General features: G+C 43.8%; 1 protein-coding gene across 6 annotated transcripts in view; it reads right to left on the bottom strand.

Annotated features, from left to right (window-relative positions):
* LOC147728640 (palladin-like) overlaps window positions 1-18,878 on the bottom strand; it is a 407,759-nt gene that overhangs the window by 74,340 nt on the left and 314,541 nt on the right. For all 6 annotated transcript variants that reach the window (XM_086962405.1, XM_086962406.1, XM_086962410.1 and 3 more), the window contains one exon: window positions 16,815-16,964. In XM_086962405.1, coding sequence (XP_086818531.1) covers window positions 16,815-16,964 — 150 coding nt within the window. The remainder of the gene's footprint in view (window positions 1-16,814; window positions 16,965-18,878) is intronic.

The raw sequence follows: 18,878 nt of genomic DNA, 5'->3' as shown, positions 1-18,878 counted from the left end.
GTATTTCTCAAGCTATTTGATTCTTCAAGGAACAGTGACCACAAAGGTCAAACACTATAGTAAGTTTCTTGTAAACAAGTCCTTGTGAACCAGGCCTGGAACCACAGACTTCATTCATGTTTGGATTAACTACAACAGAAACCATCTTTGTTGAAATCCAGCTTATTCAAAGTACACCCAGAGCCGGGTCAATATCTACAGACAGGTGCTCGTGATTACAATATTTACTCTTTCTTAGGCCTCATTCCGAGTATTTCGGAAATCCAAGTTTGGGCAAAAGCAGGAGTTTCCACACCCATTTTAATTCTCAAATATGTGGTATTACTGCATGTAGTATTGCCACACCCAATTTCTCTCAGGAAACATTTCCTAATTTCCACAGAAAAAAACACAAATTCGGAAATAATCTGTTCTGAAACTTAGATTTCCATGGAAATTCCTCTTTCTATAAAGGCAAACTTATAATGGTGTAGTAAGATGAGACGTGGCAAGTACCGTGCCCTGTAATGAAGGCTTTAGTGGTACCAAATTAATTCATGCCACGAGACACTAGTTTTCCAGTCCTGGAATTTCCTTTTTATGAATGATTGTTTTAAGGTGAGCTATTTGAATTAGGTATATTTAAGTGAATAAAGACTACAATTGTCATATTGCACTAATAATATAACAGCCGAGGAAGAGGGGTCCCACTGGGCAGATTTGCTAATTCTCCAAAAACCACAGTGCAGCCCCTCGAGAGACTGTGCTGCGTTGCACGACAGGGAGGGAGCAGGACAGCGCCATATTTTCAAAGATATGTCTCTCCCCTCCCCTTTCCCCCCGCGCCGGCGCTGCTTACAGCTGCTGTGCGCCACGCACCACCTTAGCGCCATAGTGCTAGGGTGTGAGTGTGTGAGTCTAGCATAGGTTTTTTACAGAAAACTTACCCTTCCTGTACAAGATACCATGCTTAGACATGAGGGAAAGCAAGCATACTAAGTCGGAAAAGGAAGGAGAAATGAAAGCATTTCTCTTTCCTTTCTCCTTGTTTAAAAGGGCGCAGTTTTTTCACGCTAAACCCAATCAACTGTAGTAAATTGGGTTTAGCTTGAGAAACCGTGGGTGGTTACATGGGAACGCCATACACCATCCTTGGCATGCCCCATGGTGCAAAGTAATGCAAAGAAGCGCTATGCACTGCTTCACAATACTTTTGCGTTTACAAGTTTAGCGCTGGAAAGTAAATTAGGAAAAAAAGATTTAGTGCCGTTTTGCGTCGCTTTTGTGGTGCAAAAACGAGAGAAAATCTTTGTAATCTCCCCCGGAGTCATCAAGGGGAGTGCAAGCAAGTGGCATCAGACTACAGGAAATGGTGTTTCACTGAGTTGCAGCAGGTATACTTGATAGCCGCTGCTCAGCAGGGCAGAAGTCCTAAAAAAAGAAGTGGGGCGACAGTGACGTCACAACAGGAAGTGACGTCATGAAAGGTGGCTTGCACCATCAGACTCATTGCCTCCCCTCGCTCACCCCTTAGATGCGATTGCATCAGAGAAGCCAGCGCATGAGCAGCGTTCTGAATGAGCTCCGATCTCGCCCCAGAGAGGCCAAAGAGTGAATGTGTGGCTCCATTTGCTCCAGTTATCGAGCTCCCGGTAAAATAAGTGGGGGGACGCTGTCCACCCGCGTGGTACCCTGACTCGAGCCCTGCTGCTCAGCCATGTCTGCTTCTTTCCCTGCTGCTGAAAGTCCGGCCCTGGGTCTTCTGTTAGCTGAGTGTCACTTAGAAGGTATCATTGGCAAAGCCAATTGGTTTTGCATTGGCTGCAGACCTCATTGCTTCGCCAATGTTTTCTTCCTTTGCTATACTTCATCGTCCAATGCTTAGGCAAGGATAGCCATATTACAGTGTTTTTTGTTATAAAGTTGTACAAAAAATATTTAAAGATGGGAGCCCTGGCAAGTGGCAACGAGGATCCGGCAGGAGTGTCTCTGGAGCAGCGGCCCCTAGCAAAAGAAATACAAATGACTACATGTTTTGTTTTATGAAGAATTAAAACGAGGACACCAGGGGGGACCAGTCCCTGGTACAGAAGGGAGCTACCTTTTCTGAAGATATGTAACATGCGGTCATTCACCGTGAGGGATGACAGTGGATGGAGTAGGCTGACCTGTACCCCTAGGCTCTATGTTGTGGTGGATGAAGTACAATGTGAATGGCACTACAACAGGCTAATGGACAGAAAGGACTGACTGAAAAACCCTCAGTCGGTGTAAGCATATGTATGTTTGTTTTATTATTAAAAAAACAACGAACCAAAGTCTTGTCCAGCGCCAGACCTAAAATGGTCAGTGTCTGCCAAGCAGTGAACTCCCGGCCCTGTGTGGTAGGGGGAAAGTTCCTGTTGCAGGGCAGGACTCCATTTGCCCCATTTTTTTAAAGCTTCGCAAGTGCTGTGTTCGCAAAGCTGGATTAGTAAAAAATGTTTTACTTGGTTCCTAGGCTTTGTCTCTTTGTACACCTCTGCTAATAACCTTAATGTAGCAAAAAGACTATCCTCTCGAAAAGGATAGGGAACCCATGCTGACAGGTGTTTTCCCTAGCACAATATTCTATCATTATTTGTGGAAATAGTAAAAAGGAATATGTCTGCATTCTAAAGTCAGGCTCAGTGGACACCGTGAGGGATTGAGAATGGAAATGTGAATAGCATATGGCTGATGTAAAATAAACGTGTATATGCAGATGGAATTTTGGCATGTGATGGAACAATGTTCTGCCGCAAGCAGCTGTGCTCGCCATCACATTGTTTAACACCACCCACAACTCTGAGATCTCAGCAGTTAACAGTAACCTATTATATACAAATACTATTATAGCACTGTTGCAGTAGACTTATTATACATCTTTAAGAACATGGTTTGCGAGGGTAACAGGACGGGGTCTCAGCCAGCATGATCTCAGTGAGTGTATCCTGTGGCAGTAAATAAGAGTAGCTTAAAACTACCACTCACCCTCACTCCCCACAACCTGCGTGCCAGTAGACCAAACCGTACAGCGAACCAGTCAAATAAGGTACAGCACTAGCAACACATATTTTAAAATATCAGTCAGGCCAGTCCTTGGTGGTGGCAGGCAGATTAGATTGTATTTATTGTATATTACAGAATCCAACTGCATACCTGAGGGTCCACAAACATAAGATTGGTCTGATAGTTCTTACTTTTTAAACTGTTTCCGTGTGCTAGATTTAGACACGACTGCTAGGAACGCCATACCGCAACACTGTGCGTGTGCTGATCTTACGCACTGAAGGAAAAGCCCACGGAGGAAGGTGTGTTTGGTAACTCCTTGTGAGACCCCAGTGACTTCTAGGGGACACCAGCCTAAAGATTCACAGTCAAACCCTTTGCGCCTATAGTCCATCCTCCCCCTTTGCGGACTGCCATAAGTTTGCTCAGTGAGTAGGCTGCGTGGGTTTAAATCCCTCACCCACATCTGAGACTCGGTGTCGTGGACATTGATATAGATCACACACCTCTCAACCACTGGTTGGTTCTGTTGCACTGGGCATGCGTTTGTTAGGGTTAGATAGCACAGAGTCCCAGGGGTGGCTTGAAGCGGGACAGATTGCACTGACATTTGAACACTTCACTTTACTACAGCTGGAAGTTACTTCACAGACTAAGGAACTTTGTGTTATTAGTATGGCACATGCAAGCCTAATTTAAGTCTACATTTTAAAGATATTCTTGTGAATCATATTCCGTCCATGGAGGTGTCAGCAGTACTATATGATGCACCTTAACGGTGCACTCCTGTTTACCACGGGGTACACAATAATACATTTCGGGGTATTTTACATTCTGAATTTCCTCAATTGTGACTTTCACAAGTCACAAACAAATACTTTATGTACCACACAGCCAACTCTGGCGTTTGCGGACACTACACATATTAACTGTTTTTTTCCCACTAAATTCAGTACAATAGAGGAATCAAGAAGTGTATTACTAAATCCCACTGCAGAAAAGCCTGGGATACCGTATACCAGTGACAGACGCAAGGGTAGCTACTGAGGCACTGTATTAGATTGTGTACGTGCAGCCAAGTACCTTATGCTCCTCAGCTGGAAGTGGTTTCACCTACTACTCTTGTTGGGTCAATTTGGGTGTCTTCTTTGTCGCTGAGAGAAGAGCTGAGGGTTGTTTAGAGGGCAGATGATTGCACGGATTCCCTGGCACAAATGTATAGGGAATAACCCTGACAGTTGTGCAATCCCTATGTTAGTTTTTGGGTAGGTCGAAGGCCACTTAAAGTATATGCACTTGGTCTACACAAATGCGCTTTCCTCGTCGCCATGCTCTGCCCTGGGTGCCATCTTTGCCATCTCATACAGCTGTCTACATCTGTGGTGTGCTGACCCAGGGTACGTTCTTCTAAAAAACTAAGATTGGGGTAACATAAAGTCCCTTGTTTGTGAATGGCAGCCCCTTGAGAATGAAAAGAACTATCCTTAGAATGTAACAAAATCTGCCTGCACCTCGCCCTGTCCTTACTACAAACAGTGGGCGAGTAATGGGGACACATAAAATGCACTGGAAGTGCAAGAAATTGCCTAATCTGCCTTCTGCTTCTGTACGGCATCTCGGCCACACATGTAATGCATGTACTAAGCATGCAGTTGGCTAAATTACCACAAGCCAGGGACATGTGAGACTGAACTACATGAAGGTTTTTGAGCGCAGCAGTAAAAGCTTTGCTGCTGTTTGCTAATGTTCTCGCCCATATTAAGGATGGGACACAAATGTCTGTTTTTATTTGTGTTGGGAATGTTCTTTTGAATAAATACTTTCAAATAACCGTAGAGTATTCTTCAGAATACAATGGAAACGTTAATAGTGTAGATTGCAGCAGGCGTTCCTGTCTCGTTTGTAATATAGGCTACACAAGAGAACAGGGCACCAAAACTTGAATTACTGCTGGTAAAGAATGTGTACATAACCTGGCCCTAGAACTGCAAAAATTTGACATGCCTTCAAATGGTGTTCATATGTTGTAATACATGGGTTCTAAATGTCTACTATCAACGCAGAGCAAAAATGATAGTTTCCTCTGAATGTGTAATATTATTTTCTTTAAGCTTGATTCAGCCATATAATTTGCTTTCAATGTGTATTATAGTTGTGACAAAAGTGGCATTTCTTAGGAGTACATGTCTGGCATGGCTGTAAGTTATATCTGTGGGACCAAAGGCATGCCTTTTCTATATGTGGAAAAAATGTCCAAATAAACTGTTTAAACTGTGAGTGTGCTAATAACATATGACAAAGAAGTACTTCGCAACTTAATATAGTATAACTTAGTTGGACAATAGTGTATGATGTAATGTAAAGTCATGTAACTATACTTTAAAGCGTTGTATGCAATAGAGCTTCTTGGCACTATTACGGAAAGAGATGCTGGCAATCTTAAAACAAGCTTTTAAAATAAATCCTAACTTCAGGCGTCCATAGGTGCAAAGAGCCAACTCTTTTAAGTATTTATGAGAGGAAGCATTGGACTTAATCCACTGTAGTGCCAAAAGCTAGTGCAGGATGGAAAAAGTCTGACTTTTGCTTCTCTTCCTTGCAGAGAGAAGGCTGAGGCTGAGTTGGAATGCAGGAATGGACGGCGCAGTAGAAAGAAATGAAAGGAGGAACTCTGCATAATTATTATGATGAGTCACGCACAGAACGTTGAACTGTAAACGTGGATGAACTGGAAGTCAGTGAAGTTTTCTTAAAAGAGGAGTAACTGAATGAGAATTGTTCTTAAAAGCAGCAGAGCCACAGCATGTTGGATGATTTGTTGTCTTAAGTGTAGAGATTTTGCTATATCCAGATAAAGAACATAGGAAGGCCAAGCTTTTGGTCCAACAAGTGTTGTTACCTCAGACACTGTTCAGGATGTAGTAAAACAAAGGGTGAAATTTACTTTGAAGGTTTTAACTGAAAGAATTGAGATGAATTCGTACTGGCCGAAGTGAGCTCGAAGACAAGCTCATTTCGACACTTCTGACCACCCCAGCGGGAGCAGGACAAATGCTCATATTTACTGGCCAGATGGCACAACCCCAAAGGTCTTCGCTGTTGTCAGCCACAAGGAACATGTTGAGTTTCAGCCAATGGTCGCACATCCAATTCTTAATGTTCACATACAGCTTTGAAACAATCCTCGGGAGTCTCCAAAGTTTGCCACCAAGTTGCTGCTTCAAAGTGCTTGAGTCCAGAACAGGTGTGGCGGAACAGAGACAACACATAGGGAAAGTGGTAGGTGAATGGGGGAGCACGAGGAACAAAATAGTACATGATACCATGGTCTGCGGGCAGAACACCGCAGGTGGATTTTCAATGCTCTTCTAGGCTTCAGCCAATAAGGTTCACAACAGTGATTCAACAGACGACAGTCCCTTAAATAGGAGTCTTGATAATGTAGGGATCTATGCCTAAAACATACATTTATTTGCCAGTGGATAGTCAATCCATTTTTGGAGACACACAAGTGAACTATAGCCACAGAGTCTAGAAAGCGGGTAGGCCTATATCTTCAATGGGGAAAGTGAAACTAGAAGTTTCATCCAAGTTGTGCTAACCAGGACAAGCTGAGAGGCGCCCTTGTGAGATGGAGCCAGTTGACAGCTAGGAGATAAGCATGCAGCAGGTTCAGAGGTCGAAGTGGGTGGTATCAGAGGGGCACGATGTGCCCTTACTTTTTTGAGTTATGAAAAACCATTCCCCTACTTTTTGTAAAAAAGAGAACCATCATGGGACAGTTAATAATGATAGTTTGAAAGCTTTGGCTGAAGTGCCATTCAGTGAGTCTCCTGTGCTGTGAAGCCGAAGCCAGGGAGACCGCTAAACAAGAAGCATGCCTTTTGCCAGGGGGGTTGCTTGCCTGAAAGAAATGCAAATGTGTGCAACGGATGAATTCTGCAAATGTAGAGGGTAATATGCAAATGAAAAGGATGCTTGGGAGCTGGTACTGGCTTTAATTGATCAAATCACTCAACACTTTGTTATGACAAAGATTTATAATTTTTGAGTGATAGTACAAAGAGTTAACAACTGAGCAGTGAAGTGCATGCTTTTAATTGTAATTATATTTATCAAGCTCTTTCTACCCCAGACGAGGTGTTGAAGGGATAGTTAGGTAAAAAAGAAAAACGCTTTAAATACAGTCTGGGTATTACTAACATTTATATTTTGAGACACCTTTTTGCAAATTTGTAGCAGTCTATCTTATGCTGTGTGTAATGCAAGTTTAAAATAATAACTTACACATTTACAGTGCTTTCTGTCACAGGCTGTGACCTCGTAGCACTAAAAAGTCACTATTCTCCATTGCACCAACCAAGTTTTAATTCTGTAGCTCTCTGGTTACAGACACAGACCTCTGGAGTTCATTAACTGATAGAGGTTTCATAATGTACTGTAGTGCGTTTCCCACCGAGTAACATCTTTTTTTAATTTACTTTCCATTTATTTTATATCTAGCTACCTGCCGGTGAAAGACCAAAAAAAAGGTACAGAATATTTGAATTTTTAGCCGCGCCTTTGACCCTGCCCCCATGCTCACTGATACCGCCCCCGTTGCATGCAGCATCACCGTTCCCATTCTTTTTTCAATGCACTTTGACCGCTGAGCAGGTTATTCATGGTAACTCTTGGCATGTGGGACTACTGGAGGGATCTGAGGTACCGTCTGCCCATCATTCTACGCAATGACGCAATGAGTCTCACTGACGCGTCAAACGACATCATCCGTGACACTACACCTCGTGCCACTGTGTACAGATTTTCTCTGTCTGGAGCCCAATTTACTGATCTTCATACAAGAGAAATGAGTATAAACTGTTACTACAGAACACTGTCTACAATAATTGAGGCGTCACCTTTTAACACTAGCTGGTCCTGAACGCTATGCTTCCAAGTCAAGAATCTATTCGATTTTTTCCATCAGCCTGGAATTCTCGAGCGGTGAAGAGACTGCTTGCTGAAAGATAAACTTTCTTCTTCTAAGGCAGCAAGTGTGCCCTTCCACTCTAAACACACCTCCTGGAAGTTTACATTCTTGGCGCTCCACGTGTTTAGGTGGATGGCTTAGAGGGTATCGCCTTTTGTGAATTATTCAAATCCCGTTGCACCACAGCACACTGCTTTATTTACACAGTGTGAAAATAACATGTATATCCTAGCGCTTAGCACGACCCAATCAGCGGCCGGCATGTCCATGTCAAGCTGCCGCCCCAACGTGAACTGGTAACGACTTCAGAGGCGGGGCTCCTGACGAAAAGTGGCCTGTGCGGTAACCTAGCAACACGCCGCGCACAACACTGGCCCGGTGTTTACTTTACTCTTCATCCCAGGATGCGGGCTGCTGGTTGAGAATATAATCCTATTTGTGGTTTGCTTCTGGCATGGGCTTTTATGGTGCAGTCTCACGACATTCACCCTGCACAGAAAGCCATGGATGGATCGTGCTCTGTGCGGTGTCTCTGAAGGTTTAATCGAAAACTAAGTTTCCTGTGCCAGGTGCCTTACCAGAAAGAAACACACTGTATTGGGAGCAATGTGAAACGTGAATACAACAGAAACTGTGGTTGAAAGCTTTATTCGATATGCCATACATTTTAAGAAGATAAAATTGTAGGGGTCCCCCTAAGATAAATTAGCCAAAAAGAAATTAAACCGATATAGACAATCTCTTGCAACGGATCAACCAGCAACATTTAAAAAATTTGGAGACACCACAGATTATAAGAGGGGAGGTATCAGTCAGTAAAATTCGGAGAGCCACCTAATGCATGTGTGTTCCCAAGCGTTTGAAATGGGGTTTACAACAGAAACTCTCAAACTGCTTTTCCTGCGCAGTAGAAGATCCCAGTAATTAATACTGTGCACCACATGTTTGCACACTGACATCCTGTGTACCATATCGTCCACAGTGACAAGAACTGAGCACCGTTCCTCCACAGCTTGACACACACTGGCCCTGTTGCTCTGCTCTAAATGAAATGTACCGGGGTCTTTGAGTGCATTGAGCTCCTGTGCACAGTGTACGGTGCATGGGCTCGCCGGACAGTTGCCCGGGGGACCCACGAGCATAGGGGCCCAATGCAGACCAGAATTGAACACTAATTTTCCGTTAAACATTTTTATGCCTGTGAGTGGTAGTGTAGGCAGGGCCCAGTGCACTGCTTTGCCCGGGGGCCTATAATGCTGTTCATATGGCCCCCAGCCTGTGCATCACATCCTGCACACCAATAGGCAATGTGTGCCATATCCTCCACGGTGAAAAAAGGTGCACCACATAATCCACAGTGAGAAACACCGTTAACCATATCCTCCACAGTGAAAAACAATCACTGATAAGCACTGTGCACCATATCCTCCACAATGATAACATGTGCACCATATGATTTGCAGTGAGAAACACTGTGCACCATATCCTCCACAGTGAAAACTACGATCTATTGTGTTCTCTTCTATCCTAAGTGGAAACTGAATACGACACCAAAGAACCTATTGTGTTTTCTGTGAATTATATTCTCTGCAGCAATTATTTCTGTGCACCATACCCTCCTTAGTGATAAACAACCTGAACCATAACCTCCACAGTGATAAACAATGGGCACCACAACCTCCAAAGTAAAAAAAACACTGTGTCCGGGGTTCTGCACTCTCCCAAGTGGAGCATGAACACAACATCAATGCATATATTGAGTTTCCATTGTACTATATTCTCTGAATTGATTACCAATTTGTAGCAGTTTCACGGTGAGAACCAAACTGGACCAAGTGCTCACCTCTCCTAAGTGAACAGTGAATACACAATAGTTTTGCATATTGAGTTTCCTGTGCACCATATTCCTCAAAGCTCTACAGAACGTGCATCATATCCTCCACAGTGATAAACCTTGTGCACTATATATCCCACAGTGAGAAACACTGCACACCATAGCCTCCACACAAAAGCGCACTGTGTCAGGCTCTCTGTACTCTCCTTAGTGAAACATGAACACATCATCTAAGTATGCACTGAATTCCAAGCTTAGTACATCCTCCTCAGTGATTAAAAGAAACAAAGTGGACCAGGCGGGCTCCGCTCCTAAGTGAACCGTGAATTCAAAAGAACTTCATACATTGATTTTCCAGTGCACTATATCCTTCACAATGATGAACAATATGCACTATAAATTCAACAGTGAAAAAAACTGTGCACCATATCCCCGCATAGTGAAAAACAGTCTGGATCAGGCACTCTAGGGCAGACGCGGCCCGTGCAGGTAAGGGCGGTGGAACCTGGTGGGGGTGATTTCAACGGACGCTGGTGGGGGAAAATTAAGGATTTATTTAATTTTCCCTCGTCATCGTCTATCAAAATCTCACCCACTGGGCACCACTGCCCCACTGCTCTTACCAGCACTGGCCGCTGCTGCTCCAGGGTGGAATGTGATTAGCGCAGAAATGCGTTTGTTGAGTGTCTTATGCACCATATCCTGCACAGTGAGAAACATTGCACCATATCCTCACAACGGAAAACATTGCACACTTCCACAGTGAGAAACACAGCGTCATATCTTCACAATGGAAAACTCTGTACAACTCCACTGTGAGAAACACCGCACCATATCCTCACAATGGAAAACCCTACCCACTTCTACAGTGAGACACCACGCGTCATATCTTCACAATGGAAAACTCTGTACACCTCCTTCACAATGGAAAACTCTGTACACCTCCACAGTGAGAAACACTGCATCATTTGCTCACAATAGAAAATTGTGTTCAACTCCACAGTGAGAAACACCGCGCCATATCCTCACAATGGAAAACACTGGACAACCTCACAATGAGAATCACCACACCATCTCCTCGCAATGGAAAACTCTGTACAACTCCACAGTGAGAACCACCGCACCATATCCTCACAATGGAAAACACTGCACACTTCCACAGTGAGAAACACCGCACCAAATCCTCACAATTGAAAATACTAACCCACTTCCACAGTAAGAAACACTGCACCATATCATCACAATGGAAAACTCTGTAAACCTCCACAGTGAGAAACACCGCACCACCTCCTCACAATGGAAAACTCTGTACAACTCCATTGTGAGAAACACCGCACTAAATCCTCACAACGGAAAATACTGCCCACTTCACAGTGAGAAACACCGTACCAAATCCTCTCAATGGAAAATACTGCCCACTTCCACAGTGAGAAACACCGCACCATAACCTCATAAGGGAAAACATTGTACATCCTGACAGTGAGAAATACTGCACCATATCCTCACAATGGAAAACACTGCACACTGCCACAGTGAGAAACACTGCACTAAATCCTCACAATCGAAAATACTGCCCACTTCCACAGTGAGAAACACAGCACCATATCCTCACAATGGAAAACTCTGTTCCACTCCACAGTGAGAACCACCGCACCATATTCTCACAATGGAAACCACTGTACACCCTCACAGTGAGAAACACCGCACCATATCCTCACAATGGAAAACTCTCAACACCTTCACAGTGAGAATCACAGCACCATATCCTCACAAAGAAAAACTCTGTACAACTCCACAGTGAGAAACACTGCACCATATCCACACAATGGAAAACCCTGTACACCTCCATAGTGAGAAACACGCAGGATGGCACCTCTACTCTTCTAAGTGGAACATCAGTGCAACAGAAAATCATACATTAGGACAATTTACGAATTTCTGTAGAACTTTGTTGGGTATGTAGATGTAGACCCAAGACTGCCCAAAGCTTATCACCGACACGGAGTCACCATTATTGCGCTAAATTAAATCACTAACTTTAACCACTTGCTACATCAGTGACATCAGAGGGGCATTCTGCGTCTTGCTTACCTCCAGCACAGAGAACAAACGCAGCACTTATCACACCACAGAAATATGAAATCCTGTGCGTGTTTCCAATATAATTAATGTACCCAACAACAGTTCGTCACACCATTATTAAAAATCACTGTGGATTCCAGGGTGACATTCAGGAGCTGCTGTTGCCTATCTCTTATGGATATCTTATTAAATAGATAAGTGGATATCTCTATCTCCCACCTATCCTCCACCCTAAGGCCACTTCTGCACAGTAGCTACTAAATCCCTCTTATACCAGTTCCCTTTGAGCGTTAATGCACTCCTGTCCTTTCACTTACTCACCCTTCTTACTTTTCCATAGTTACCTCCCGTTCTACCGTCACTCGGTGCCTGGTCAGCCCAACCGGCCACCCATCCGAGCCGTGCCAGTCACTCCTTGTCCTTACTCTTGCAGAGGTTCAGTCAGATATGTCCCTACCGCTATTGCCAGGATACCAAGTGCCCGGGCTTGTCGCAGACACTGCAGGTCTGCAGTAGGAAGCGCAGAAGGATCTGGGGATTTACTACTTATTGATGGGGACAACGTTTTCAGTAACCTTTCGAAGTTTGGGAACCAGATGGTGGAATAAAAACTAAGCTTAGCAGTTGGGGTAGCCACACTCCCACTTTCTAAACAGTATGCTTGCCTTACAAAAACACACCATATATAAATTAAAAATTGAATAAACCTTCTGTCAACTCGAAGGCTCTAACTTATGTTCACAAAATGCCACAATTTCCTCCATGCAGCCAAGCTGAAATTTAGTGTGTACAGTTAACAAAAATAAAACATTTTCAATAACCACCCATTTAGAAGCAAGATAAATAGTTGGGAGGTAGTTTACAAAAGGATCAAAATTCTACCGAACACTGACCTACGCCATGCTCTCCATCCGTTACAGGAAGACAGTGATTCAGGCTTAAATAATGTCTAGACTGGTCTACGTTATTTCCTTGTATCTCGGCCTCCCTGAATATCTTTTGGGCCGGCTACAAGTGATCCAGAACGCAGCAGCTAGAGCCATCTTTTTGACAGGCTCTAGAACTCATACCACCCAGCTCCTGTCTTCACTTCATTGGTTTCTGGTACGGAAAAGAATTCAGTTTAAAGCCCTGGTTCTGGTTTTTAAAGCCTTCCATAAGATTGGAGCCCCTTATCTTAGGGACAGAATTCAGCCTTATTTCTCCCAGCGCATCCTGAGATCTTCATACCAACTTTTGATTGCCACTCGCAGGGTGAGTGTCTCGGACTGGAGGCAGATCTTTTCATGCAGATCCTCACGGCTTTGGAATAGCCTCCCTCTCTCTATCAGACAGAGCCCTGATCTCCTGACCTTCAGGAAAAGTCTTAAAACGTGGGTCTTCCAGTTGTGGGCCGTTTGATAGTGGTCTGCTTTGCCCTATGTTACATGACGTATGGCTGTTTTCAGCGCCGGGACACACCAGGGAGTAGCCATGAGCTTTATAAATACGCACTAACATAACATAACACTGAAGTAGCTTTACAATCAAAGAGGTTTATGCTAAAGGTCTGTGGGTCTTCTTAGATCTTCTGATGCATTTCATACGGTGGACCAAGGGTTCCTATTCATAGTCAGTGGCAAGAGTAGTTGTGTGACCTGCTTCCAGATCCTTTCTGAGTGGCTTAAATCAAGCATTAAATGTTATCTTTTCGTCCAATAATGTAGACATGAGATGTGGAGTTCCGCAAGGCTCCCAATGATCTCCTATCTTTAAAGTTTACATGCAACCACGTATGAATGTTATGTCGGGCAACGGTCTCCGGTGTCATTCATACTCAGATGATACACCTTGGTTATGGTACCAGCGGGGAGAATGAACTTCAGAGTTTTCTTTTATGTTCTAAGCTCACTGAGTCCTGATGTCTCAGAGCTGGACAAAACCTTAATAGGACACCAGTAAAAAGGGAGAAACAATGGGAATTCTTTGTGTGATGACTCCCTTTCAATGACATCACAGTTTCTACTTTAAGTAAAACCATAGTTTTTCGCATGCCCGACAGTCATTATACATCCTATTCCAGCTAAGTGGAGGCCAATCCTTATCAGGACCTCAGCATCCTTCAATTGGACTATTGTAATGCACTATACTTAGGCATATCATGAGGGAGCACTGCCAGATTACAACAAGCCCAAACTGCCCATCAGCTGACTTGGGGTCCAGGGAAAATAGATCACATTACTGCAGCAAAATGAAACCCACATTGACTTCCTGTGGATTCTAGAATCCAGGATAAGTGTCTTAATATCACAGACAAAGATCTCTTCTGGGTTGCTGTTGGGACACAGTTATCTGCCATGCTCCTGTAAGGATCCTGTGTACTGCCAATAAGAACCTGGTGCCCTCTTCCTACCTTAATTTGTCACCTTTGGGGGTGAGATATTCGGGTACTCTCCGAGCTTGTCTGGAATAATGTCTCTGACTCCTTTTGCACTGTAGGACATTTATTGAAATTCAATCAAGAGTTGAAAACGTACTTATTCCAAACCTATTAAGCAAGTTTTCATTCTGTACAGAGCCTCGAGACAGCCTTGGTTGTACGCGTGCTCCATAAATGTTTGAATAACTATTGATTGCTTTTTTATTTTTTTTGTGAATGTTGCATTGGAATATCCCAATGTCCAGGCATGAAGTATCTGCTATATTATTTTGCTTGTGAGAGATGAGATATGTAGAAAATAGATGTCTAAGGGCGTCATTTTGAGTGCCCCAGAATGATCCCTGCTGTTTCCCTGATCCCAAACTTACATTACCATTAAAAGGGATCCGTGCAATCGCATCAGCATGGAAATAAGGGAGATTAGACATTTTTGGGAATTAAAGGCAGCAGCCAGTGTTTTCATGCTGAATCTGATTTGTATTCCCAGGGGTTCCACACAATTCTCAGCTGCTTTTAGCAGCAAACATCTGTGTGAGGAACACCACAATGTGAAATCCCAATGAGGCCTGTAACTTCCATTATTGGTCGCATAGGGATTACTGGATGCTCTCACAATGAGGTCCTAAAATGATGCCGGCTCGTGATTGGTTGTGTGGAGTCTAAGACACATACTCGTTAGAATCGGATAGTCAGGCAAGGATGGAACCAGAGCTCAGGGTTCCTTTCGAAATGTGGTTGGGAGCTAACAGTTGTATCTAGCCCTATGAATATTACCCCGTTTTAGCACGCCTTATGCAGCGGGTTAACCCTTGGAGCTTTCTGCATACAGGTTTATAGTTGGAATATTCTAAGTGATTGCTCACTGGTGTCTTTGGTTGGGAATAAGTGAATATTAAAGAAGGACAAGAATAAACAATACTCATTTTAAGATGGATTGTATCGTTCTACCAAAATGCAATTGAGAAATATGTTTTTCCTACCACACTGACAGGTCTCAGACACAGGGCACGCATTTGCCAGAAGTATAAATAGAATACTACCTTTCAGAATTAGGGAGCAGTACAGCAATGGTTTCCTGAGGCACAGACCATTTGAAACAGCAAAATGTCAATACGCTGAGGTGCCTCTTAATGAGACCGCTTGCATGGTGGACTGCTTAGCATCTCTTTCTGTTTAAATTTACTATTTTCAGCTGCAGATCGAAATACTCTCTAGCTTGAAAAACGGCTATGGGCCACCCTCAGTATGATATACCGTAAAACACACATAATCACTCCCGTAGGACTTACTATTATCTACAAAACGATGTTACACCTCAGAAGAGGGCCAGGTGGCTGGGTGCAGAACACAATGCTATTTACAGGTTTGGGTTGAAAAACAGATGTGGAAAGGGACATTCCAAATGCCAATGAGATACAGTAGGGGAGCATGCTTCCCTTTGAGTTATGCCACGCACGGCATTACTACAAAGTTACTTCTACTGTGTCTTTTCACTACAGTAGTTTTGTCCTCATATTTCATCAAAAGATTTACAGGAGGGAGGTGACGGGTTTAATAACTAGATATAGAGTAAGGGGTTTGACGAAAATAAATTTTTCCAGAACATACATCCCTGTTTACATATAGATTTTATAGAAACAAACGTATTGTATACAACAGCCGTTACTAACACTCAATTTATTGATGCTCAATTTGCCACCCTCAGAAGGAAGGATGAACGTGTTGGTTTTGCCAGGATTCAATTTCTAGATCGGTTGACTGGTCACAGCTTAAGTCAGTAGCAAGTGCCTAACTCACTGAGCTAGCTTTCTAATAAAGTGATGCCCTTATGACAGCACAATGTGTGTTGAAAGAGAGAAACTTTGATTTGAACCTTGGTCTTCAGCGTTCAAGACCACCACCAAATCCACCCAGACAACAACTCCTCCGAAGGGCCAGCTACTATTTTGTTTAATGCTAGACTTAGTGCAATACATTTTCTTTATACATTTTACTTAGCCCTGGAATACAAAGAAGCATTTGTTAAACTAAAAGATGCAACTGTGGATGTAATATAAATGAAATGTCACTGGCTTGTAGTACCATGCACCACGTCTGTGTGTTGAGTGGTTCTTCTAATATCGGAGCTGTGCGCATGAGGGAATTTTGCAAATCAATACCCTGGATTAGATGTCAACTGTATTCTAACTTTATGAAATCACAAAGTTCATACATTATTTCAAAGATTGGAAAACAGCCAGTGAACTCCGCCCAGAGCTCAAGTACTATCCCAAAGTATGATCTAATGGAGAAAAAATGCAGGTGAGGATGATGAACACACACTGCAGATGAAAATCACGTGAGAGTGAAAACAAAGACCTCTTGTTCAGGCCACGGCTGTGGCGATGCGGACGAAAGGATGCGTTGAATTATTCTCGCATGAGCTGCATTGCGATGACTTCATGTTTTAATGGAAAAATAAAGACCTTGGCTAAGTCTCTAGCCACACCTGGGCTTACCTGTGGGTTGGCAGCCATGATGGTGTAATTCCCGTCGTCGTCCAGGGTGGAGGCCGTGATGCTGAGTGAGCAGGTACCCTCCGGCTCTCTCTCGATCCTATAGTGCTCGCTTCTTATAGAGATCTGCTTGCCGTCTTTGAACCAATAGATCTGCAGGGCGGAACAAAAGGAGGCGCTAACTCAGGCAAAGAGAATAGCTCATCGGTGGGCTTTGCTCCTCACATGGGCAGCAGGGTGCCTAGGGAGAGCCATCAGCTGCCTCAGAGAGCCCCATCCAGAGCAACAGTGGCATACCACAAACAAACAAAGGCCTGACATCATCCAAATCAGCAGCTATTTTTATAGAACAAATGGACTGATCACCCCTAGTAGTCTAACCCTCAGCAGCCCTGCATGAAGGGCTTCCTTTCCTTTTACAAAACACCTGGCCTACTCAGCCTCCAACTAACCCTCTGCGGCTAGGGGCTTGAGGCCGAATAGTGTCTGACGAACTCCTCCCTCACTCTTCTCATTCCAATGACCCCACAAAGTAGTAATTTGGTTCTCCTTTTTTCCAGCAATATGAAGTAATCAAAGGAAGATACAATCACTCCATAGAAAGCACCAAATAAATAAACATAGCACTTTGGTGTGATGTCTACCTTATGGTACCACACATGGATAACGCAGGATGTAACGTACCCTCGCGGGAGCTAGGCTGGAGATGTTGCAAGATCTGCCCTGCTCCCTATACAGTACCACCACAGAGAACTCTCTCATCTCACAGACGAGCTCACAATTACTTGTTTGAGCCAGAAGATTGTTCAGTTCTCCACTCTGCTCCACTCACCCCTCTACCCCCCAGATATCCTCTATCAGTTAAGTCGACAATCTGAGACAGGAGTCTACCCCGAGAACCTAATGGACCAGAGGAACTGGTGATTGTGGCGCACTAACATTTGCATAGAATGAATAATGTTTTCCTTGCTTCTGTAAGGCATCTCACACCCTCGACCCCTCTGCCATGGCACAGGCTTCTTAGGATTCAGGAAATGCCTACAACCCATTTATGTGAATGCGAGTGGAACTCCTGGAGCCAATGACCGTCCTCTACAACAAGCTGTCACTGTGCAAATGATGACCTCACCGCTGGTCCCTTGCCACCTGCCTCAACCCCCCATGCACAGGGCTTTGAAGCACCATTAAGATCTCAGTCAAAGCATTACATCAAATAGATTATTATTTTGTAGGTAAACGAAGGAAGGGAATCACCTGGAGCAACATTACTTAAAGAGCAGTACCATTGGGCTGGTAGGGAAAGTAGGACAGAGGTGGCACTTGGAAGCAGTTCTGATGTTTGACAATCCATTTAATTCATATTAGGGAGCAACTCTTTATCCCTGAACCATATTTCTAAAATGCAAATGTGGAAACTCTTTAATTCCAAATGACAATTGCTTCAGAATTACATAACAGATGGGGCACTATGGCACAAAGACACTATCCCTGGTGGTATTGTCTAAGAGCCCTGCTAGAGGGGCATCGTCAGGCTTTAGAGCTGAAAACGAGAGATGTGTAAGACGTGCCCAAACAGCACAAAATCCGGGTATCTCCCCTCCCCATAGTGGTTACTCTTTCGGAAACGTTGCCCAACTCCTAGATGACAACACCTTCTAGCACTATTTAACGATATCCAGAAATAGAGGGTTGAAGATGACTTGTGGGCGATGCAGACTGTCCTTCCTGGTAACTGGACAGGACCCTTCAGACTGAAGGTGTCATTTGTAGACACAGTCCTCACTTCAGAGTCCATAGAAACTCAGAAAATGTACTATAGAGAGGCATCTCTCCTCACATTGTGGGCTTTATGTCTTATCGAAGCATTCCCAGAGTGCCTCTTACAGATAATAGTTTAATGACAAGTTGATACCACAAATAATGGGTAATTAGCAGAAAGTAAGAGCCATCCTGGTCAGCCTTGGACTGACCTCTACTTAAACATTCCCTACCTTCTCCTCTCTTCATTATTGAGGGCTTCTCCCAGCCTCCTTTTACCCCTGGTCAATGATAAAACCAATACGGTCT

Source organism: Lissotriton vulgaris, chromosome 3_1, assembly GCF_964263255.1.
Source record: "Lissotriton vulgaris chromosome 3_1, aLisVul1.2, whole genome shotgun sequence".
NCBI lineage: Eukaryota > Metazoa > Chordata > Amphibia > Caudata > Salamandridae > Lissotriton > Lissotriton vulgaris.
The sequence above is the reverse complement of the archived record's forward strand: the minus strand, read 5'-3'. Positions and strand labels throughout refer to the sequence as shown.